Below are 21,803 nucleotides of genomic sequence, written 5' to 3'. Positions count from 1 at the left end.
TAACCATTTCGGGTCAGCAAACGGAACCGGAAACAGAACGTCGTTCGCGCAGGGTCCACGTGCGGTGGAAGTGCGTCGTTGCGAGCCATGAAGCGTCCAAGTAATTATGCCGTTATATGTCAAATTATAGTGTTCATATTGGGACGTTTGTTAGTTTCAAGTATTTTATGGTTTACAGTTGACTTAAAGCGAGTAATTTCTGTGAAATAGTTGAGGTGTAGCAGTAGAGTATGAGCTAACTAGCTGGCTAAGTTAGCTAACCTAGCGTTATCTGACTAGACTATCTCAGGTAAAGTCGCGTTCAAATGTTTTAACTTTATTTCTTTTTAGAGCTAAAAAAGGCAAGCAAGCGCCTGTCCTGCGCAAAACGTTTCAAAATTCTGAAAAAGGTAAGAGTTCGTGTGCGTTTACATCGGATTGTGAGTTAACTCACGCTACAGTTACTGCATGTTGCAGTAGTGCCGCGTTGCTAGCCTAGCTTAGCTGTTGAGATATGTTGGTTTATTTTCTGCATTTGTTTTTGGTCTGCTAGGTCCGGGAACATCACAGAAAAGTACGAAAAGAGGCGAAGAAGAGCGGAATACGAAGGAAAGCCAAGAAGGATATTGGCGTTCCTAACAGTGCCCCTTTTAAGGAGGAAGTTCTCAGAGAAGCTGAGCAGAAGAAGCAGGAGGTGCAGTTGAACGTCATGCAGGGTCACCATGCCAGGTGTTGCATTAGCGATCGCTAGCGTTTTACATAGGAAACCTGTTTGCATTCGCGCCCCGACAGCTAGAAGAGCTGAGAGAGAAGAACCGACTCGCCAAGCAGAAGGAGCGAGCCGAAAAGAGGAAGCAGGAGACGGACGGAACCGCTGCAGACGCCGAGCCCAAATCCAAGAAGGCTAAAAAGGTAGAGTGGTGAACATGATGGCGGTGGTACAGCTGCAGGGCCCTCCTTCTTCTGTTTAAGTCGGACATTGTCGATTCCCCAGGAGGAGAAGGCAAAGGCGCAGAAGCAAGCGAGGGCGGCGGTTGCGAAGAAGAAAAGCACCAAGAAATTCAGATGCAGCGAACTGAATAAGGTGAAACTTTTAATGTTTTAAACACTTTTATTAAAAAAAAAAAAAAAAAAAGGTACCTTGATATTTTGGTCAGAATAACTCAGGACACAGTAGCTAATATGACTGGCTATGAGACTGAAATGTATATTCCATGCTCACCAAGTGACGTCATGTCCAGGTAATTGAGGCTGCTGACGTGATAGTGGAGGTGCTGGACGCCAGGGATCCTCTGGGCTGTCGATGTCCTCAGCTGGAGGAAGCCGTGTTGAAGCACGGCGGCAAGAAAAGACTGTTGCTCGTACTGAACAAGATCGGTACTGTCATGGTTTTCTCAGTCTGGTTCTGACGTGATGAGAGCTGAAAACATTTTACACATTTGATTTTTTTTTTTTGCGGTATCATTCTTGTCCTTTAGATCTTGTGCCCAAAGACAATCTTGAGAAGTGGCTTGAATATCTTCAGGTCGAGTGCCCGACACTTGTCTTCAAGTCTACCACATGCCTACAGGACAGGACTGTGGTATGTGTAAAGCACTCGTTCTTAATTTGGGTTTCAAGAGAGTCCAGCCTGGCCAAGTTTGTGGTTTTCTCTTCTCCAAGAGAATATTCTCTGATTCAAATGTTCAGGCCCTGTGAATAATCATCAGAAGTAAGTATGTTGTGTCTGGGCACACCACAACTCTCCGGTGTTGTAAAGTGTGTGGCCGTTCAGTCCCCGGTCATGGGAGTGTTAGCTGTTATGTAGATGATGACCGGTGCAACCCCGTGTGGGATTGTTGCAGCTGGAAAAGAAGCAGAGGGATGCCAGTGGCCTCATGGATCACAGCCGAGCAGGACTCACCTTTGGCCGTGACTCTCTGATGCAGACGCTCAACGACTTGGCCAGCAAGGAGTGCAGCGACGGAATGCTCAAAGTTGGCGTTGTCGGTAAGACGGGGTAATGCATGGTTGAGCCTACCAGGCTCTCATTTTGTAGCTTTGCTGAGGTATTTAAAACTGCATGGACATTTATGGACATGTTAATCTAGTTGAAAGATTAATAAAGTGGGTGCAGTGGCGTAAGTGGGGATGTAACATTTAAAATCTAGCCTGTTCTAGCTTTAAACTACGCTTGTGCTTCCGGCTCCTTTGACCTGATCTTACCGCAAGTGCAGGTGCAACACGGCATTGTACTCACTCGAAGCAGTCCCAACATTTCACAAAGGGATTTTGACCATGGACATCATCAAACAAAAATACATCTCCCAGTTATTGAGTGAATAGAGCGGATCTAATTATCAACACGATAGTTGTATTTCTTAAGGAAAAACAATTCCGTGGCGGCTTTTAAATGTGAATCGGGACAGTTAGTCATTTAAATGTTGAAACGTATATCATTTAAATAGTTATCACAATTATGTAAATATTAATCTTATTCTCATCACAGTGGACAACCATGATATGTATTATTAACGAGTGCCATATATTTTTGTCATGGTGAGATTGTACTTCCCTGCCAAGATGTTTTCTTATCTGTTCATTTTTTTGGGTGCTGCCTTTCCTGCATGTTTGCTGCACCGTGTTGCTGGCTCAGCTCTGCTTTTATAGGGAATGTGAGGAGTTAATCTGATTGGATATTGAGGCGGCACACAAGAACATACCTGTTGATTGTGTGAAACGGCTAACCCCACCTCTTTGTACCAGTACCAGATTAGTGCCTCTGCCACCAGCCTTGAAAAGGGCAGACAGCGTGTCTGCTGCAGCCACACGTGTATGCCGTGTTCTTCCGCCTCATTTCAGGCACTTGCGCTGGGTCCACAAAAATAGAGCTCACAATGACACGACTTGTTTCACACGTCTTTCGCGTCCGATGCTGGTTGTGCATTCTGTGATGCGTTCTGTGACGTGTGCTTCTACTTGGCCTTTTCAGGTTTTCCTAACGTGGGAAAGAGCAGCATCATCAACAGCCTCAAAGGCATCCGAGTGTGCTGCGCTGGCGTACAGCGAGGAATGACCAGGTGCGTTCATCTTGGAAACCTGCTGGACCCCCTGAGCTTCCTAGTCCAGTCCAAACACAGTCAGAATCCTGTTTGATCCCTCATAATTTCTAATACTCCTCAGCTGGCTAATCAGGTCTGGTTTGTTGGCATCCACATAAGACCCAAAATATATGAGATTGTTCAGTCAGAAAGAACTGGACTGGGAACTTGGGCCTCTGGCTGGTACCGTGGGCGACTTTTGAAACGTGATGAACTGTGCTGATCTGACAAAGACCATGGAGTCTGCGTTCAATCCAACCCTGACCTTCAAGGTGCCGTGTCACGGGTACCTTTTGATTACCGTTCGCGAAGAAACCTGCCCGTCTTTAAGTGTCTCGCCTCTTCCCTGTCCAGATGTATGCAGGAAGTGCACATCTCCAAGAAGGTGAAGATGATTGACAGCCCGGCCATAGTGGCGGCTCCATCCAACTCTGGAGAGAAGCTCGCCTTGAGGAGCCTGCGGGTGGAGGAGGAAGAGGAGAGTCCGGCGGAGGCAGCCAGGGTCCTGCTGAAACAGTGCACCCAGGAGCATGTGCGTACGGCCCGCGGAGACACGTCTTTGCTTGAGCCCTTTGCTGCACTCACGACTTCAGTGTCGTAACTCTGTGCATTCTGTTTAATTGCCGGCTCTGTTGAAGGCTGCTCGTGAGCGCTGTTTTCTTTAGCAATTGTCACGTTGTTAGTTTGCATGTTTATATAAAATTTTGTAATGGCAAATGCAAGAAAGAAGCAAGTCTCGTTCACGGGGCGCATCTGGATGGATGATTTGTCATCTGTAGCAGTAGGAGCAAATGCTTCGCAGAGTCCCTTTTCCTAAAATTGCTTTTCATGTATTTCCATGACTTTTCTTGGAATGCGGCCACTATGTTCTGACAGTTGGTCTGCCATAGTAACGGAAAGATTCATCCCCCAACAGAAGGAGTCATCAGCATTTGAATGGTGCTTGCAATCCTAATAAATTGCATTTGCACACTTAACGTTTACCATGTTTGTGCTCTGCAGATCATGCTGCAGTACAATGTCCCAGACTACCGAAACTCTCTGGAGTTTCTGACATTCTTGGCCAAGAAGCGTGGTTACCTACAGAAAGGCGCGCTGCCCAACGTGGAGCAGGCTGCAGCCGTGTTCCTCGGTGACTGGACAGGGTAGGGCGGAATGGACCTGATTTCATATTAAAATCTGCGCTATGCCATCTTTCTTACATCGGTGACCTAAAGGATGCGTTGAGATTTTTGTTTGTTAGCAATGGGAATTACAGTAAAGGTTTGTGTGTAATTTGTCAGGGCTAAACTGAGCTACTACAACAAAACTCCAGAGAGGCGGGGCCTCCCTCCCCACCTCACCAATGCCATGGTAACGGAGATGCACAGGGGTTTGAACATGGGAAGAATCCACATGGCCAACGAGCAGATCATCAAACGTACGTTCTGCCACACCTTCCACCTGGGACATCCTTTTATCTACAAGATCGCGTGAAAATGAGATTGTATGTAACTAAAGTGCATTTAACGATGTTTTCCTCTTTTTTTTAGGAGTACGATGCCCTAATCAGGCTTTCAGCATCTGTTTCAGCTCAAAGGGTCTGACTGCTGGGCTTCTGAGAGTCAGTGAGATTCCAGAAGAGAAAGTGGTGACTGAGGAGGACATCTCTGAGCAAACGCAGGACATGGAGGGAACTAAAGAGGTATTTTAACACGTCCCCAGATTCACCTCTAAATCTGTCGTCGCAAACTTGGGGTCTTCTAACCAACAATTAATCCCTGAACTGGATTAACATCCTCTGCAAGTTAAACCCTGTATTGAAGACCTAGTTTAGTTCGCTGTTGAAGTGACTCTGTAGGTTTTCCTTCTGGTTTCATCTGATGAGTCATGATGAGACCATGTGTCACATACACCTCTGATGACATTCTAATCCAACTCTGAACTCATCACAGAGAATCCTCTTCCCTAGCCTGTGACCACTTTTAGTCCTAAAGATTAAAACTGGTGGCATTTGCATGGTTTTGTAGCATTTTTCTCATACGGTGGTGTTTAGTGGTGCATATTTACCAATCTTTCACTGTTAAACTGCCTTTTTAGGTCAAGACCCCTGACTCGGAAAGAACACTGCCTCAGCAAACAGTGCAACAGGAGAGCATGTGTAAGCAAGTTCCTCAGGCTTTCCTTACTACAGCATTCAGACCTTGAGTGTTTGTGCCTACTGCCCCTGCTTTAGCTCAGCATGTGAAAATGCCCCGTAGGTGCCTCTCTCAGCTGTGATGATAGAAACGACGCACTTAGTGTGCTTAACATACTTCTGTCTCCATAGGTAAACAAATAAAAGGAATGGCGCAACCTGTCTCTGTAAACACAGATCTGTTGGAGGCACAGCGGAACAACGATGATGCATATGACTTCAGCACAGATTTTGTATGAAATGTCCTGCCCACATCGAGAACAGATTCCATTGGTGTGTGTGATCCTGTTTCCTCCCTTGACTGATATGGATATGGGAGCAAAATAGGACCTGTTGTACATATAGATCATTAAACAAAGACTTTAATACTGTGTTGTGGTTTTTAGAAACCTTTGAATAGGGACCTGATGGATCTGCACATCTGATTTGAATCAGATAGGAACTGAGACGAGAGCCTGTGGTCTGATTCCAAAACCCAGCTTTATGGCATTGTTGACCTACATTACCCATGCAGGTGTTCTCATACCTTTTCACTGACCGTGACCGTTGGATGCAAAACCAGAATGACCTATTTGGTAAACTTGAAGTGGTTAATGTGTAATGTGATTGCATGTTTCAGAAGAGTGAACAAAAGAAAACTGGTCAGATACAAATGATTATTGACTTTACTCAGTGATGTTCAATACAGAAACAATTAATAGCTTCTCTGTATATAAAACGGCCCAGTTCTTAACAGGAGTATCAACTGATACTGTAGTGGGAATGCTGCTGCTGTGGGCTTTAACTTGCATTTAATAATTACAGAATGACATGCATGCATACTTTCACTTTACACTGTAAGCAAATCAATATTTAGTGCAAAAAAAAAAAAAAGCAATCAATGTGACAGATCTGCTGCAGTGGTTCCGTTCCATGTTTGGCAAGCCAGAAGAAGAAAAAAAAAAAAGGGGGGGGGGGGAATGCATCTCATTAACTTTCAATGAAACAGGTCGCAGTGTCAGCATTGTATGGGGAAATATCACCAAAATAAATGAACACTGGGAGAACCTAGTGTAATAAAGTATTGTCCTTAAAGAGGAGAAGCTGGACCATTCCTCATTAAATGTACAGGAGACGGCTGAGGTAGTGTTTTACTGGAGATTGTGTCGTGTGCACAAATCTAAGCACTAGTGTAATTGATTGAAGGGAAAAATCATTCCTAAATATTCAGCATTGTGTTTTGTTTTTTTTTCCCCTCCAAAGATACATTCCTCAGAAAGGACGTGACGGAAGCAGCCGCATTAATTGAATCCCTGACTACCCTTAAAACACCATTTGCAGAATTGCAAAATTACAGCACTGCACCTGTGTTCTGATAGTCTGATTATAGCACCGCACCCATGTTCTGACAACGTCACAGGCTGTCCGAGCGTGAGGCAGTAGCTGTGCGTTGTTCAGATCTTGATTCCGACCCTACTTGTCCCCAGGGTGTCTTCTGATTGGATGAAATTTACCAGTGGGGTCTGGAATGTACCACTTGTCCCAAATGTCAGAAAAGGAGGCGGCTCTCCCCCATGGCTTATAATGTCCGTTCCAGTGGAGAAGTTTGGCAGCTCTCACAAACTGTGGAGAGTAGCGATTTCCAGCTCCAACAGCTCCTGAAAACGTTTCCATATCAAAAAGAACAGACTCTCAATCTATTTATGCTTAATACACAGACCAAGATTTACTTGGTATCAAAGGAGAACATCAGTCAGTTTAAGTGTATCAATCCTGACCATAGGTCAGGAAAGACAAATAATTCTTGTTATATGGACCTTAGGTTCTCTGATTCACCAAGTTTAAAACTTGGAAAACAGGACCTAGATCTCTTCACAGTGCTAAAGTTTTAAATGACTGGAATCGAGTGAAAGGCAAAAAACGCTTAATCTCACCGAGGTGTCGGACATGCCACATAGGGTCCAGGCTGGAGTGGTGCTTGTAGAACACAATAAGTAAGGGAGGGGTGGTGAAGCTGTCTGCTAGGGTTCTGCTGTAGAGGTCTTCCCTGCTCAGACAGATGGGACATAGGAGCTGGACTTGTCAGTGATGGAAACAGGTAATGAAGGTGTGAAAAATGCTCCACTTCAATGCTTAAGCATTCAACTTGCGTAATGAAATCAGCTTGACACAAGCATTGTGGTCCTACCAGTTGATCTTGAGCTGTATTGTGTAATCATGTTACTGGGACTTTATAGGCATGCAACACCTTTTAGGATCCAATAATGCTTGCCTGTTGCAGATTTAACATGGATCTCAAGTCATAATGTGCAATGACAAATAAGATGCATGCCTCAATAAGAGTCTTAATTATACAATCTATATAAAATCCAGCCTTGAAAGGTTTCTGTTCTTTGCCTTGCAAAAATATCACATTGCAACATAACATTTCCACACTTCCTGGGACAGGCCTGGCCCACAACTGCCTCTCACCTGACGTTCAGCTGCATCCACTGCTCGAGTTGCCTTGTAATATTCTGGTGTTTCCACTCAGTTAGGTTTGCCACGATAACGCCAGGGTTGAAAGAGCATGTGTTTGCTTTCATTCCAAGTTTCTTTATGGCATCTTTTTTGAAATCCAAAAAGCCAATGTAATTGTTCTGTAAAAGGGAAGCGCAAAACTAGTGTATGCAGTCATGTTGCTGTGTAAACCTACGCAGAATATAAGATCTGGATATAGTAATTTTGTCATCAGTGTTCGGTGCGTTTCTTTTGGTATGTCATTAGTTTCCTGAGTGAAATTGAACCTTTTATTCTCTGGTGCTGATGTGACCGATACTTGCCTGGTTTCCCGCTCCTCTAACAAAGCCTTTGGAGGACGCAGAGTCGCAGTCGTCAGAAAACGCAGCGGCATGTCCAGCCTTCAGGCTCGTCTCAAAAAGCTCCCGGATATCACCTGCAACAGAGAGATCGCATTTTCAATGTAGCTAAATCACGAATGACCAGAACAACCCGTTCTTGGGGTTGGGCATCCATATCCTTTTATACGTACCTTGTACAATAACATCATCATCCAGGTAAATCACTTTTTCTGCATCGGGGATGAACAATGGCATGTAGAATCTAGCAAAGGTCAGCTAAGAAACAAACATGCTCAAAATGGAGAATTCATGTTCCCATAACACACAAAGTCCAACATGTTATAACAGGTGCACATGGTTACCGGTTTCACCAAATCTGCCTTCTGAGGGTCATTGGAAATCTTCCCTTCAAGGATCTTTGGCTCAAATGTAATGATTTTATGTTTGATGTCGGTCTTCGTCAACCAAGCCCTGGTTAGAGATAGACACGTTAGACTTACACTTATAAACCCGGTAGGAGTGTCACCAAACCCCAAAATGACCTTTTTTGGGGGCCTTTTACGTACTTAAGCAGGCAGTTATGCAGACAGAGAACTGATCCTAGGCCAGCAGTCTCAGTTCCAAAGACCATGCAGCCAGACTCTTACCTGAGATGTGCCACAGATTCGTTAAGTGTCACAATGTTGAAAACCACGTTGGCGCCAGTATTTCGGTTGATGCTGTTCATGGCAGCTACCACTGCCCCCAGCCTCTCCTCTGCGGCGGTGATCACTACCGGGATCTCCTCTCCTGTTCGGATCTTATGATCAGCAAAGAATCCAGATTCAAAGGGCAGTATCATGCCTGCTGCTGCATCTGAGATGGACAGATGGAATTTAAGACCCACATGAAAACACAGAAGAAAATAAGCATTTGAGAAGAACAAAAACAGCAGAGACATGAGGGATCATTACCTGAATCCTCTTGCTTTAGGAAGTCACTGAGATTGAGCAGATTCCGATGCAAAATTATTAAAAAGGCTATTGAAAGCAGCACGAGGATGAGCACGTTCACTGAAACAGACGTGTGATAAAGCGTACTTTAATCCCACCCGAGGTTAAACAGGACATTTTATAGAGAGTAGGATCTACATATTCCAGTAGAACAATCAAAGAGAGAGAGAGAGCCATCCAGCCATCCTACTTACCTCTACGCAGGGTCATCTCGCTTACTGTTGTCTTTTCTTATTTCAGAGATACTGCATCACCTCTTTAGCAGTGGCAGAGCTGTTCTGGAAACAGAAATCATTTTATTGTGCACATGTCTGAGGAAAGTAACGTTAACGGTCGACTGGTCAATCATCAGAAATAATGCCAGATAGCATTAGCTAGTTAGCTGGTTGCAACACACATGAGAGATATATAGCTACCTTCTCGCTTCAGTTAGTGCATAACGTGATTTGAAACGGTAAAAATACCAGAGCATGCATTTCCAAAGATACAAATAAAACAGAAATCCGTAAGGAAGGACACACAGGGTGCTATCCAGCTAACTTACCTACCGCGCAACTATATTTGGAGTCTCATCCAAAATGCCAACTCAACATCAACAAATCGCAAACGAAGAATAGCGCATGTTAATTTTCTGTAGGACGAAATGAAACGCCGCATTTAACATTCACAGACCGGCAAACAATATTCCACAAAGCCGACACTAAACGTGAGGCTTTCCGCGTGTCCGTACAATTTATAAATCAGTGAAGGTAACTGACCATCCTTGTATCTGCCCACCTCTTTACTTCCTCGAAGGCACTAAAGAGGTGTCCAGCTTGCTGCCAGATTTTTAAAAAGGTTTCTTGCTTGGTTTGTTTGAGCTCACGAAAACGTTTAGTCTTACATATAATCTGTTTAAATATGCGGTGTACGTTTTTGGTAAGCACAAATCCCATTTTCAAAAGCGTACATAACGGACTCAAATGCGGATTTAAAGTACGCAGGCCCATGCTGCGTAAATGGAGTGCACCTCAAACCGCTTGATGTTTTGGTCCGGGTCCTTCAAAAATCTACGTGCGCTTTTGAAACAGGAAATCTTAAATTTATAGCGATTTCTTGTTTGAAAATTCTGTTAATTTCAAAATGCTGTCTATGTTTAAATCCATACCAGCTCACATGGTAAGACGCATTGCCTTCTTTAATAATAAGCATTTCTTAGCATAACATGCATCCAGTGTTTAGCGCAAACGGTTATTATTATTTCGTTAACTCGCTAGCTAGCAAATCTAACGATAGCATTAACGGCGTTAAAATGAGCCATTATAAATTCTTTATATAATTAACTATCATAAAATCCTGGTATCCTCAATCGCCAATACTGAGTTATACACATTAAAAACCTCGGGACTGTAAAACACAAAACGATATGGTTAACATATGTTCATTGGCGCGGTTATTGAACATGAACATCTGACACGTTGGCTCGTTTAGGACTACAGAGGACAGAAACTTGCAGAACAGATCTTCCAAGGCGTTGTCCTCGTCTCAGCGGTGAGTACGGGCCCTCCCTGCATCTCAGAGCCTCCTTCCCTCTCTGCATCCCACACCATCTTTCATTCAGTCCCTTGTTCCTTTTTCAGGTCATCGGATTCATTTATGGTCTCATTATTGAGCAGTTTGGATGGACTGTTTACATAATGATAGCTGGATTTGCAATCTCCTGTTTGGTGAGCAGATGATATTTTTCAGCATTAGTTAATGTATTAACGTGTCCAACCAGGTGCACCGTAATTTATGCAAATAAATGCATATTTATCTATTAACTAAAATGGCGTGAAAATGTAAGTTTCAAAAATAATTTCTTTCACAAACGTGCATATGAACAATATGAATTTATAAAATATGATAAATATAAGCATGATTTTTCCTTTGAATGCAGATAGCGCAGCACTTATTGGTTACAGGTTTTCAGACCTTCTGCTTGCTTTTGTGTGCATGGTGAGAATTGAGTAGCTCTGTCTCTCTCACACATCTTTGCTCTGCTGCAGCTCACGCTACCGCCATGGCCTATGTACAGACGACACCCGCTCACCTGGCAGCCCGCCCTACCAGAGACACCGGCAGAAAACCGCGAAAAACCTCAGGAGAACTTAAAGAAGAAAAAACATAAGTAGAGTGTCTTCCGGTTTCCCACGGAACCCTTTCATTAGCACCCCTGCGAACTTTGCGGCTGGACATATTTCACTCATTCATGTCATTGTTTCATGTAAAATCAAACGTGTAATAAAAACGTTCAACATTATATTCATCTTTGTACAATATTATCTAAATCGATGGCCCTACATTTGTACCCATAGCAATATAATGTGCATTGTACAGATTATAGAAAAACAACTAACTTTAACATCTATCATGGTTTCAAGTTTGCTATGTAAAACCAATTTAAAGTTTATGATCATGTACACATTTTAAAAGAAAAAGGAATGTGGAATAATTGGGTTATGTACACAACATAGACCAATGGAACAGTAATGTAGATGGACTGCATATGTAGTGTCATCATTGCATATCTATTTTCAACAGCATCAAAACGTATTGTTCGTAATAAATTTGAACTGGCTGTCAAAACTCTGGCGAAAGTAGTTCATTAGTGGTGGCCTGTTGAGCTGTGACAGATCTGTATATCAGATGTATTTAGTCCCTAAAAGTAACATCCTCAAAGAATTTTAGCTGTCGCACCATTACAGCATATAACTTGTATTTTTCCTCCCCCATCTGCTGCCGAAGAAGAACCTGCAAGAAAAAGTTTGATGAAATGGTTATAATCTTGCTTTGCCTGTGTCCAGTACTTTAAAAGGTGTTCTTTAAAAAAAGTGTTCTTTAAACTCTTCTTTAAAGATACCAACAGTGTCAAAGCAGCCTAAATCTGTAGCTGGAGCATGCTGAGCTATCCCCCGAACATCAGAAGGTTGAGTTCTACTTAACGGTCCATGTTGGGCTAGGAAACTACAACTGAATCACCTCTCTCCGGTCCTCGTCCTCTTCCTGCATGATGTCCAGGACTTTGTTGAGCAGCTTCACTCCGAGTCCTTTAAGCACGTCTGTGCGCAGGTGCTCGATGGCTCTCCGGATCTTGGCTTGCCCTGAAGAGTCGTCTGAACAGAGAGGAAAGAAGGCCTTAACCAAACTCTGCCTATGAATGCAAGTCGAGGGGATAGAGTTTCCCCAAGACGTCAGAGCACACATCTCACAGTGACACAGCAGGACAAACTGCTTTGAGCTCTCTGTGCCAGAAAATCTTTAATGGTAAGATCTTTTTGGAAAAGCTGCTTCAAATTCACCTAAATTCCATAAAAAAGCTAAACTTATATTTTTAAGTCATAGTTTACACAAAGTACTATGTACATCACAGTCACATGAACTGGCAGCATGGATGTTCATTGGAAGGCCATTGTGGAATGAGAGAACCAGACCTGAGGGGAAGTTGGCCTCTCCCTCTTGAGCCTTCCCATGAAGCATCAGGGTGTCTCTGTATTTCCTGTTTAGTCTGAACTCAGGAAGTGTGTCAGAGTGGCAGTGCGAGTCCTCTTGCTCGCATGACACGTCTCTGGCATCCATTCTTAATGTCTGCGTCATCATCTGGACCAGGTCTTGCATCTCATTGGTCTCGCTTTTTCTGTAATGCAACAGAGACACTTTTGCTTTTTAACAAACAGATATGATGGAAATTACCTGGGCAATTATACATTTTATTATATGGGGAACTATTGACTGAAAGTGTTTAGTTTTGGTTTGGGCTCAGTGTGTGCTTAGTAAACTGACTGTTAAATAAGTCTGTTGTATATATAAACCAGTTTTACTTTTCCTTAATTAAATAAATACATTTAATTATAAGTACATCAATAAATACTCTATTATATACACAAGATGCAACAAGTATAATTGTTTTTCATTTTTCCTGTTTAATAATAGATTGCTAGTCCATGGATCAGGATCAGACCATGTTTCCAGAAGTGTGTGTGTGTGTGTGTGTGAGAAGCCTCTCACCCTTCTCTGTAGTCTCCCTCCCAGCGCTCTGTGGAGCTGGTTGAGGAACTGCACTCCTCTTCGTCTGACTCCTGCCATGACGACTTCTGCTCCTGTTTCAAGACAGAATACTTCTATATCTAATTCCACCAAAATGCTGCATAAATCAACACCCCCCACCCCCCTTCCCATTTGAATATACCTGATTTAACTTATCAGGTAGTTATTAAATCCACATTTGAACCGATCAATAGAATGACATCATGGGCACTAAACTGTAGAGTAAGAGAGAAATTGGACTCTTAACACTTTGTCTAGACAATCGATCACCTTGTAGTCCATCCTACCTTGTGCGTTACCGCAACTACGCTGGCAGGTCTGGAGAAGTCTGGCTGGTCAGTGTGCTTGGAGACTAACGAGGGAACATCACATGATGCCCTCTGGATGGCAGGAGCCGCTTCAAAGGGAAGGAGAAGCTTTAACGAGAGGCCGCAGAGTGCAACACACAATAAGCCCTTTCATATCGCAAACACCTGCCCACTTTGATCACGGAGGAGCGGTGAGGATTCTCCAAATTCATGAATTCATATTGTCACTGTCTGAAGAAAATCTTTCATCTCCACAATGTCAAGTCAGCATGAGATTAATAATAATCAGGATTTTGAGTCTAAGATCTGTTCAGTTAATCCCGTAACAACTTTCAACCTAAGCAGACAAATTAAAAAATAAAAATAGAAAAACAATTTTCGCAGTGACAATCTATACCTACAGGAATGTCTTGATTTTATCAGTCTAGAATATTCCAACATGTTCACATACCCATTCTGGAATATCCCAGCATGTGCACATACCCACTGTAGAATAATACAGCATGTTCACATGCCCATTCTAGAATAATCCAACATGTTCATATACCCAGTTCCGTCTGGTTCTCCTTTGACTGTCTCAGTCTTCTCCTCTCTCGTGCTGAGAGCAGCCGATTCTGGATGGAAAGCACAGTTTAGAATGCAGATTTAAAAACTGGGACATCTCTCTGTGAGAAAGTCCAAATCTCCTCTTTAGGAGTGAAGAGTTTCAGGCTAACAAGAAGTGATCAGCTATGTAGCACAAACACTTTGGGTGACTGAGGCATTTACAGTACAGCATTATGCAAGATATGGTTAGTTTTTTTTTATAGAATTTACATTTATGATATAGAAGAAAATGCTCTTTTTTGACTCCTGGTGTTCTCTGCACATCATTTCCTTGTCCTTGCTCCAACACACCTGAATCGGCTGATTTACAAGCCTGGAACGTTAGAGCAGCACTTGGAAAAACTGTTCTAAATATTCCTATTTTCCTATCTGCTGAATTTTTTGTTGGTAGCTGGGTCCACCTTTCCTTTCCTTTATCTTTTTAAAAAACCTGCACATTTACGTTAAACGGCCCTTGCTCGGCCCAGGTGGGCCATACCTGTGATGCAGGGTCCTCCTTGTGTGAAGCACGGTGGGCTGTGGCAGAGACCGCAGTTGAATTAGCGTTCTCTCCATCCCCCGTGATTCGCTCCTTTGCATTCCCCGTCAGGACGCCCTCCCGGAGTGGAGGCAACGGTCTCAGGTTGGCTGCTTTTACCTGCCGAGATACAAGAAACACAGAGGTTCCCAATAACCCCCTTTTCTCCAGAGCGATATGAAACTTTTAATTAGCAAATGAAAGAATTTGGTCATCTGGTTTCACCCACTCTGCTTGGACACTCTTGGGCTTCCTGCCTCTTTCTCTGCCTGCGTTGATGAGACGTGGATGGCTCAGACGAAGAGGAGAGAGGATGAAGAGGTGGTGTGCTGTGATGTGAGGGGACGGCAGGTGCCTGTTGGTTGTTTACCTCCTAAATGCAGACACAAGAATCACATTATATAATGGAACAAACTGGGGTGACCACGTCATTACTAAAGTGCAGATGGAACATTCAGAAAATACTATTTAGTAGGTATGCATCAATTGCAAAATAATTGTATGTAAAATGTGTATGATGCAGGCCAGGGTATCTCTTCTTACCTCTAGTGTTACAGGAATAAATGGCTGAAGTAGCTTTTCTGTGGACCCTAGGCTCTATAAAGTACAGTGAAACAGAAGATTGTTCATTTTGGCAAACGTACTATTAAAAAAACAACAACAAAAAAAGAACTGGCATGCATTTCGTGGCTGGGTTTAACTAGTTTTCTATAGGGACCTCCTTCAAGGCAGCCTCTGCTAGGCTCAAGTTCTCCGTCTTTAGATCAGTGAAGGGTGTGTGCCGGGGGCCGGGGGCATCGTCTTCTACAGGCCCCTGCCGCAGCAGCGTCAATGTGTCCTCCTCCATGGCCACGCCTACACCAGGAGCCACACCCTTTTTTAAAAATCCAGTCCGGTCTATGAGATCCGGCGGCTCCTGCGTGCTTGGATTCTTGGAAGGGAACGCGCTCTCTCCCTCTCCGCTGCAGACCCCCGACAGCTGCTTCGGCATGGGGGTGCCGCCCTCCTCACGCTCTCTCTGCTCAGGCGCTGAATGAGGCTTGGAGGCAGGTTTGGGGCGGGGTGGTTTTGCTTCCTTTAGCTTGCCCTTGGGCTGGATGGCGACATCTATGTTGCTGATGGTTACTACTGACTGGCCTGTTGAGTTAAAGATGTCCTCCCTCAGGCTTTTAGGGGGTAGCAGTGAGTCTGGTGAAATAACATCTCTTACACCGTTGCACAGCTTCTGTTCATGGAAACAGAAAAGCTTCTGTTTAGTTTTTATCTGACTGTGGGAAAAATCAAACAAATATATATTTGTGGTTATAATAAAACATTCAAATAATTACTTATATCTTTCGTAAAATAAATACATTTCAAAACTCCAGTGGCTTTAAAGTAGGTAAGAAGATGTCAAACTAACTCCCATACTGAACATGATAAAGTTCAGTATGGGAATAAAGAATGAATAAAGACCTCTACAATACTTGAAATAGAAAGAATAACGTGATTTTTCTGGGACTTTCTTTTAGACAGCACAGGTACAATATCCCACTTGGTTGAGAACGTATTCTGCATTTCTGTGTCTCCAGTGATGTGCAGGACCCATTACCCTTTTCCCGTGGCTTTCTGGCTCAGAGGGGACACACTGCAACGGAACACCCAGCTGGTGATTGGCCGGCACACTCGGACCAGCACTGTTCGCTCGGCTGTTCGGTGCCTTTTTTCGGGATTTGGCGGTTTTCCTGTCAAAACAGCAGCATTTATTACAGAGGCTCGGTATGCACATCGTACCATTACGGCAAAGACAAACGGCACACTACATAGTTTTGGCTTGCTAATTATTGTAGGCTTCTTTCCTTAAATACAGAAATAAATAACTAAATACAAAGCTCAAGTTTGTAAAGTATAGCTGGTGGGAGTACTCTTTGGTGGCCTCCAGAAAAATGGAGATTTGCTGTTTGATGTAGGGCTGTCGGAGAATGTGCTTGACGTCGGGCCTGTCCTCGGGTCTCTTACACAGCATCCGTTTGATCAGCTCCCCGAGCTGAGGAGCATACCTGCCCGGCATCTGCGGCAACTGCGCAAATCGGCGCAAAACAAAAGCACACGTCACCGCCCCGAAAACTCCCACCGGAACCTACAGGCACGCGTCACGTCAGCAGAGCAAGGCGGCGCGTTACCTTCCCCTCAACGATGCGGTACACGAGAGAGTTCATGTCCTTGGCGTTGAAGGCATGCTTCAGGGTGGCCATCTCATACACACAGCAGCCCAGAGCCCAAACGTCCGACTGGGCAGAGAGAATTGCACGACTAAAAGTGACCGCTTAGAAAGGAAGGCAAAATGTACTCAAAAAAGAATCGACTTCCTGAGCTTTTACTAAAACAAGTCTGTTACTACACAGCTTGGATTTTTTTTAAAGCAACTTGTGTTATTGTAAACCATTTGCATTAAAATGCAGACAGAGCAGATTCCTAACACAGACTAGTGACTTTATCCATAACATAAATCGTGATTCTCAGTCTTAATTAGGAATTGTAAATAAAACAGAAGTTAAGTCAAGTATACTGTGTACCTTGTAGTTGTACGGCTTGTTGGAGAAGAGTTCGGGGCTCATGTAGTAAGGCGTCCCAATCAGGGTGCTCGCCATGTCGTACTGATTCTCCAGCACACGTGCAATACCCAGGTCACCCACTTTGATTATGTTGGTTTTAGTTAAGAATATGTTCTGTGTTTTCAGATCTCGGTGCAAGATGTGTTTCTCATGCAAGTACTAAAAAATAAAAAAAATAAAAGATCACCATTACGCACTGAAAAGCCTGTACAATGAAGTAACGTTAGAGCAACGACGCAAAGTGGAGAAGCACCACAAGCGCGCATTTGCCAATGACGCCACCATTTGTGCAAAGAACGCACGTCAAGTGTCTGCCACAATTCTATGTCTTTCTGTTTGGAGTCCCGGCGGCTGGAACTCACCTGGAGGGCCATGGCGATCTGCACAAACCACTCCACCACCTGCCTCTCAGGAAGCAAGTCTCCTTTCTGCTGCTTCAGCCTGTGGTAGAGGTCTCCACCCTCGCAGAAACCCATGACGATGTAAAGCTGGCAGTCTTCCCCCTCCCAGGACTCCCGGTAGGTGACGATGTTGGGGTGCTTGAGCTGCGAGAGGAGCTGGGCCTCCTGCTCGGCCGCACGCCGCTCGCGCTTGGACGACGTCCTCAGGTTCAGCTTCTTGATGACATACTGGTGTGGGTTGTTTGAATGAGAACAGGGACTTTAGGGAGGACACCCGGCCTGCTCTACAATGTGTGACCCGACACTGCTTTTTCTCTTCTGCTGAGAGCAGAGGCAGAAAGCATAACGGGAACGCAAAACCCCTTTCATCCCCCGTGTCCGCTGCATACATCCTGTTGAGCTATGAACACAGTCCCCAGTTTGGCTCGTGAGCCCGAGGAAATCAGCTCGCAAACTAGATCGCATCAGGAAAGTTAAGTAACTAAAAATGACGGTAAAAAGAACCGTCTTCACCCACAGTTACTCGCAACACAAAGCACACGGAAGACGAACCCTGACGTGGGCTGGATCTCGCCGGAACTTACCTGTTTTCGGTCGGATTTGTGCTTCACGAGATTCACCTCTCCATAGCTGCCCTTCCCCACCACTCTGACGAAGAGGTAGCTCTCCATCTCCGTGCAGCGGATCACGGAGTCACATCGCGGCCAGTCCGAGGGGCGGCCAGTTAACACGACATCGGTTATCTTAAACCGTTGGCGGAGATTTCCCCGACGTTAAACTTATTCGGAGATAACGACGCTGCAGGAAACGGTCAGCGTTAGCTTCTTCGTCACCAGGCAACTGCCCACATTAACACCGTAGACGCCGCGAGGGAACCCGCCGCATGCTGGCACCCCCCGGGGTTGGTTCATAGCGCCCCGCAGCGGTCTGGCATGGGCAATGCAGGTCAGACACTTTAAGCTCTGTAAACACTCAGTGAAAACAGTGACGACGTAAAACTGGCTGCCGGACACGGTGTTATGAAAGACCGTTGCCTTCTATTCAGTGCCAATCTTAATAAGAAAAGCAAGTTGTGGATATATTTGTGCAGGTTCAAAGCAACATCGGAATTGTACCTTAATCTTCCATTTTCTAATGTGGTGGCGAGTGTTAAACTGTTACAGAGCTTCAGTGTTATATCAAGACTATATGGACTATATCAGAACCGAACATCAGCCATTAACCATTTGCTGGAAGTATTTTAGTTATTCCTCTTACGGACCGCTTGCCGATTAAAAAGAGCTGAGAATATCAGCCAATGAAAACAACGCCTTGATTACCTGAGGCGCTACGCTGTGTTTGATTGGTTAAGAGCTGGGCGAAACCCTGCCCCCAGCCCTCCAACCCCGCCCCCCTTCATCGACCGCCTTGACGCTCAGGCGTGCGCTCCTTTTGGCTTTATCGAAGGCACCAGTTCCTACACCGACCTAAACCGCACCGCTAGCCGGCTGAGAACGCATCTGCTCCTCTCCAAGGTTTCGGTAAGAGCGGCGTTTGTAACACTCTTGTTTGACGTGGAAGATGCAACCCGGAAATATGCGGACACTTTTACTGCTGTTGCTTGCAAGTTACAAACCCACCTTGCTGTAGACTGCGTGGAGACGATGGTGTCCCTTCATTTGAGTCCTGTAGCCCAAACGACACGGTGAAGACTTTCGACACAAACGTGTAGGATGAGTGATTCAATGTAGCTTCTTTCTTAGACTACTGTTCTGCTATCGCCGGAACCGATTGGGTTTGCAGCCGGCTTGGGTGAAGCCTGTACTGTGTCTGAAGTAGGTCGTAACGTGCGTTAATGTAATCTATAATCTATAGTGAGGCGCAGGTAACGTTCATCTGATATGAACCATCATAGACGCAGGTAGCCTTATCTTAACCACAATCGACTGAATAAAAGCTACTACGAATGGAGTGAACATGGTTCAGCATGGTCTACGGTGACTAGGGGAAATGGAGGTTTCACAAAAAGGCAAGAAAACAAATGCTTAACACGAGGTCTGATGGCAGTAAAGCTGTTGGACTGTAAAGGGAGAACTCGAAGTACGGGGGGTTGATGCTTTGGTTTAAAAAAGGTTTCCTGTTTCACAAAACTCCATAAAAGGTAAAAAAAAACTTAAGATGGCCTAACTGCGTGCAGTAAACATTTTGCTTCAAGTTAATCAAAATGTAGGATCTGTGATTTCTTTCTCAGATTGCTCTCTCTCTCTCTGTTTCTCTATGAAATATTGTTCTGCTACTTTTATGTGCATTTTCAGACAGTCCTCTGTGGTTTTATGTTCCTGGTCCTTTCATTTGCTTGGACCCATTTAAATTGTCTGTCAGTTTGCAGATCATAATTTGATAGCCGTGAGTGGGTCCCTCTCTATCTATCTATCCAAAGGCATTGAGCTCATTCTTGTTCACTGCTGTAGTGAAACCCACATCACAGACAGATACAGAAGTCAGGCTTCCTCCTCAGACCCTTGTGACATTTACACCGGTCTCTGAACCTGTGCAGACCTCACCGCTGCTACAGGCTTGCTTCATATTTTAACATGAGTGTGTTGAAAGTATCTAAAAACCAGGAACAGATGGCTGTGTGATACTGATAACCCAGTATCATAAACCAGGCAGCAACGAACCATTGCTTCCTCACAGCATAACATCTTCATGTCATTAGCAGCACAAAATGCTCATTATGGTGACCCTCAGTCAGTTTAGAACTGTGTGTATAAATAAATGTTTGTATACAGTATATAATGCTGACAGACAGAACTCTTCCTTGCATTGACACGGTCAGTGAAGGAAATGATAATCCATTTATGACCTGCGACTTGATTTGTCCAGCCTTCTTTGTCTGATCATACTTCAGGCACTTAAAAGAGAGTCTGGTTTACTTGTAGAAGAAATGGATGTGAAACAGCATTACTTGTTGGGCCTGATGAGTGATGTGTTGTGTGCTGTAACAGATAAGGTCTTGAGTGGGATCAGTATAGTTGCTTCTGGACCTGGCACAGCAGCAATAAGGGAGGGGAAATGCAACGGTCATGCAACGGCCCTGCTTTGCATACTATTTGACCAAAGGCAGCCGTGTGCTCTGAGCACATCACATGGGCCATGGTGGGAACAGAGGTTTTTGGCTTCCTGGGTGTAAGTGAATGCACCTGAAAGGAGAGAGCAGAACACGGAGACATGAAGACAGACCTTTGCTTCAGTCGCGAGCGACTATATCGCTGTTATGTAAATTTAAAACTTGAAGTCATTACTAGCACTCTTGTGCTGGTAAAGGATTCCTTGTGATGTCATAGTTTTCATGTCTTCTGAGCAGCCATGGGAAACCAGTGTGTACCTACGTCTTCTGTCTGTGATGAACTCTAAATATTATGAACGCAGTATGCTGGAGTCGACTGCAACAATGTGTCTGAATAGGTTAGCCAGTCGTCTTTTTTTACCGTCCTGCACGTTTTGGCTTAGTCTCTCTGGTCGCTTCCGTTTCCTTGGTTCATACCAACCTGTGGCACCCTGAACCCTTAGGATCGTTCATCCTGCGTGCACGCCCTCAGGACTGTCTTAGCGAGTCCAGTCCTTTTCTGCATATACCTCACATGTGCTGTACTGAAGTCTCAGCTCTGAAAGATGTGATGTTCTAATAGAAAATGCATTTGTCACTGCAAAGGGCAATGCCATTGTTATCATGCTTTTAGAGGTTTAGAGTTCTAGCTCGTTGCGTTCTTTGCTGTCCTGGTTAGTAAGATGGCTGTCTTAAGCTTTCCACGTGTAAGGCTACTTGGGAAGCATATTCTCCCCAAGACAGTTTTGTGAGATGTTAGGAGATCGATCATCTGATTTGTTTGAATTTGAAGACCGTAGCTTGTTCTAATGAGTACCATATCTGGTCCATATTGTTTGAATTTGAGACCGTCCAGTTATTCTTATAAGAGAAAGCTGTCAAAATAATTTCCATGACTCCAAGCGACAGCGTAATTAGACTTAATACAGTGCATTCATTCAGTACATTCAAATCTCGAATAACGTTTTGAAATCTGTTTATTGAACCAGCTCTGATGTTTCCTTGATGACAGATGGATGAAAACTCCGGGATTTTAATTGAAACTAAGCACAGTACATTAATGTCCACAGCAGAATAGCCAAGTGAGGCTACGTATTTCAGTTCTGTTTCAAGTGCACTTGATGCTAAACAGCACTCATGCAGCTAAATGTACTGTCACTTACCAATTGTTACCACAG

General features: G+C 44.2%; 5 protein-coding genes across 14 annotated transcripts in view; 3 read left to right on the top strand and 2 right to left on the bottom strand.

The window, feature by feature from the left end:
- The first annotated feature begins 27 nt into the window (after window positions 1-27).
- On the top strand, window positions 28-6,108 carry gnl3 (guanine nucleotide binding protein-like 3 (nucleolar)). Of its 2 annotated transcripts, none has more exons than XM_027020502.2 (15): window positions 28-100; window positions 331-389; window positions 533-673; window positions 772-891; window positions 974-1,063; window positions 1,221-1,356; window positions 1,458-1,561; window positions 1,839-1,968; window positions 2,951-3,038; window positions 3,414-3,591; window positions 4,062-4,204; window positions 4,343-4,479; window positions 4,592-4,743; window positions 5,139-5,199; window positions 5,368-6,108. In XM_027020502.2, exons 1-15 carry the CDS (start codon window positions 88-90, stop codon window positions 5,472-5,474), a joined length of 1,659 nt encoding a protein of 552 aa, XP_026876303.2. In that variant the 5' UTR covers window positions 28-87; the 3' UTR covers window positions 5,475-6,108. The 2 variants fall into 2 exon arrangements, with proteins under 2 accessions (XP_026876303.2, XP_026876302.2); XM_027020501.2 differs by having other exon boundaries at window positions 1,824-1,968.
- Window positions 5,883-9,822, bottom strand: glt8d1 (glycosyltransferase 8 domain containing 1). Of its 6 annotated transcripts, XM_027020505.2 has the most exons (11): window positions 9,805-9,822; window positions 9,591-9,677; window positions 9,241-9,324; window positions 9,008-9,106; window positions 8,702-8,909; window positions 8,417-8,525; window positions 8,246-8,330; window positions 8,037-8,149; window positions 7,687-7,853; window positions 7,149-7,261; window positions 5,883-6,872 (listed from the first exon to the last, which is right to left on the bottom strand). In XM_027020505.2, the coding sequence occupies exons 3-11, from the start codon at window positions 9,254-9,256 to the stop codon at window positions 6,688-6,690; spliced, it is 1,095 nt and encodes a 364-aa protein (XP_026876306.1). In that variant the 5' UTR covers window positions 9,257-9,324; window positions 9,591-9,677; window positions 9,805-9,822; the 3' UTR covers window positions 5,883-6,687. The 6 variants fall into 6 exon arrangements, with proteins under 6 accessions (XP_026876306.1, XP_026876305.1, XP_026876309.1 ...); XM_027020504.2 differs by lacking the exon at window positions 9,805-9,822 and having other exon boundaries at window positions 9,591-9,784; XM_027020508.2 differs by lacking the exon at window positions 9,805-9,822 and having other exon boundaries at window positions 9,241-9,319; window positions 9,591-9,784.
- A 79-nt stretch (window positions 9,823-9,901) lies between these two features.
- On the top strand, window positions 9,902-11,327 carry spcs1 (signal peptidase complex subunit 1). The gene is made up of 4 exons (XM_027020510.2): window positions 9,902-10,204; window positions 10,517-10,576; window positions 10,666-10,752; window positions 11,074-11,327. Exons 1-4 carry the CDS (start codon window positions 10,169-10,171, stop codon window positions 11,197-11,199), a joined length of 309 nt encoding a protein of 102 aa, XP_026876311.1. The 5' UTR covers window positions 9,902-10,168; the 3' UTR covers window positions 11,200-11,327.
- Window positions 11,328-11,576: 249 nt separating this feature from the next.
- Window positions 11,577-18,422, bottom strand: nek4 (NIMA-related kinase 4). Its single transcript, XM_027020500.2, has 16 exons — window positions 18,122-18,422; window positions 17,499-17,765; window positions 17,098-17,295; window positions 16,705-16,812; window positions 16,447-16,601; window positions 16,134-16,266; window positions 15,261-15,767; window positions 15,086-15,139; window positions 14,772-14,915; window positions 14,504-14,662; window positions 13,967-14,033; window positions 13,399-13,508; window positions 13,073-13,164; window positions 12,499-12,701; window positions 12,047-12,180; window positions 11,577-11,818 (listed from the first exon to the last, which is right to left on the bottom strand). Exons 1-16 carry the CDS (start codon window positions 18,206-18,208, stop codon window positions 11,720-11,722), a joined length of 2,517 nt encoding a protein of 838 aa, XP_026876301.2. The 5' UTR covers window positions 18,209-18,422; the 3' UTR covers window positions 11,577-11,719.
- Window positions 18,423-18,929: 507 nt separating this feature from the next.
- camk1b (calcium/calmodulin-dependent protein kinase Ib) overlaps window positions 18,930-21,803 on the top strand; it is a 33,096-nt gene continuing 30,222 nt past the window's right edge. For 2 of the 4 annotated variants that reach the window (XM_035520410.1, XM_035520409.1), the window contains exon 1: window positions 18,932-19,057. The gene's annotated coding sequence lies outside the window, so the exon portion shown is untranslated. Of the gene's footprint in view, window positions 19,058-21,803 lie in introns of all 4 variants that reach the window. The other 2 variants (XM_027020511.2, XM_035520408.1) reach the window with 2 other exon arrangements.

This window comes from Electrophorus electricus, chromosome 20, assembly GCF_013358815.1.
Source record: "Electrophorus electricus isolate fEleEle1 chromosome 20, fEleEle1.pri, whole genome shotgun sequence".
In the NCBI taxonomy this organism is placed as follows: Eukaryota; Metazoa; Chordata; class Actinopteri; order Gymnotiformes; family Gymnotidae; genus Electrophorus; species Electrophorus electricus.
This window is presented reverse-complemented; position numbering and strand designations above follow the sequence as displayed.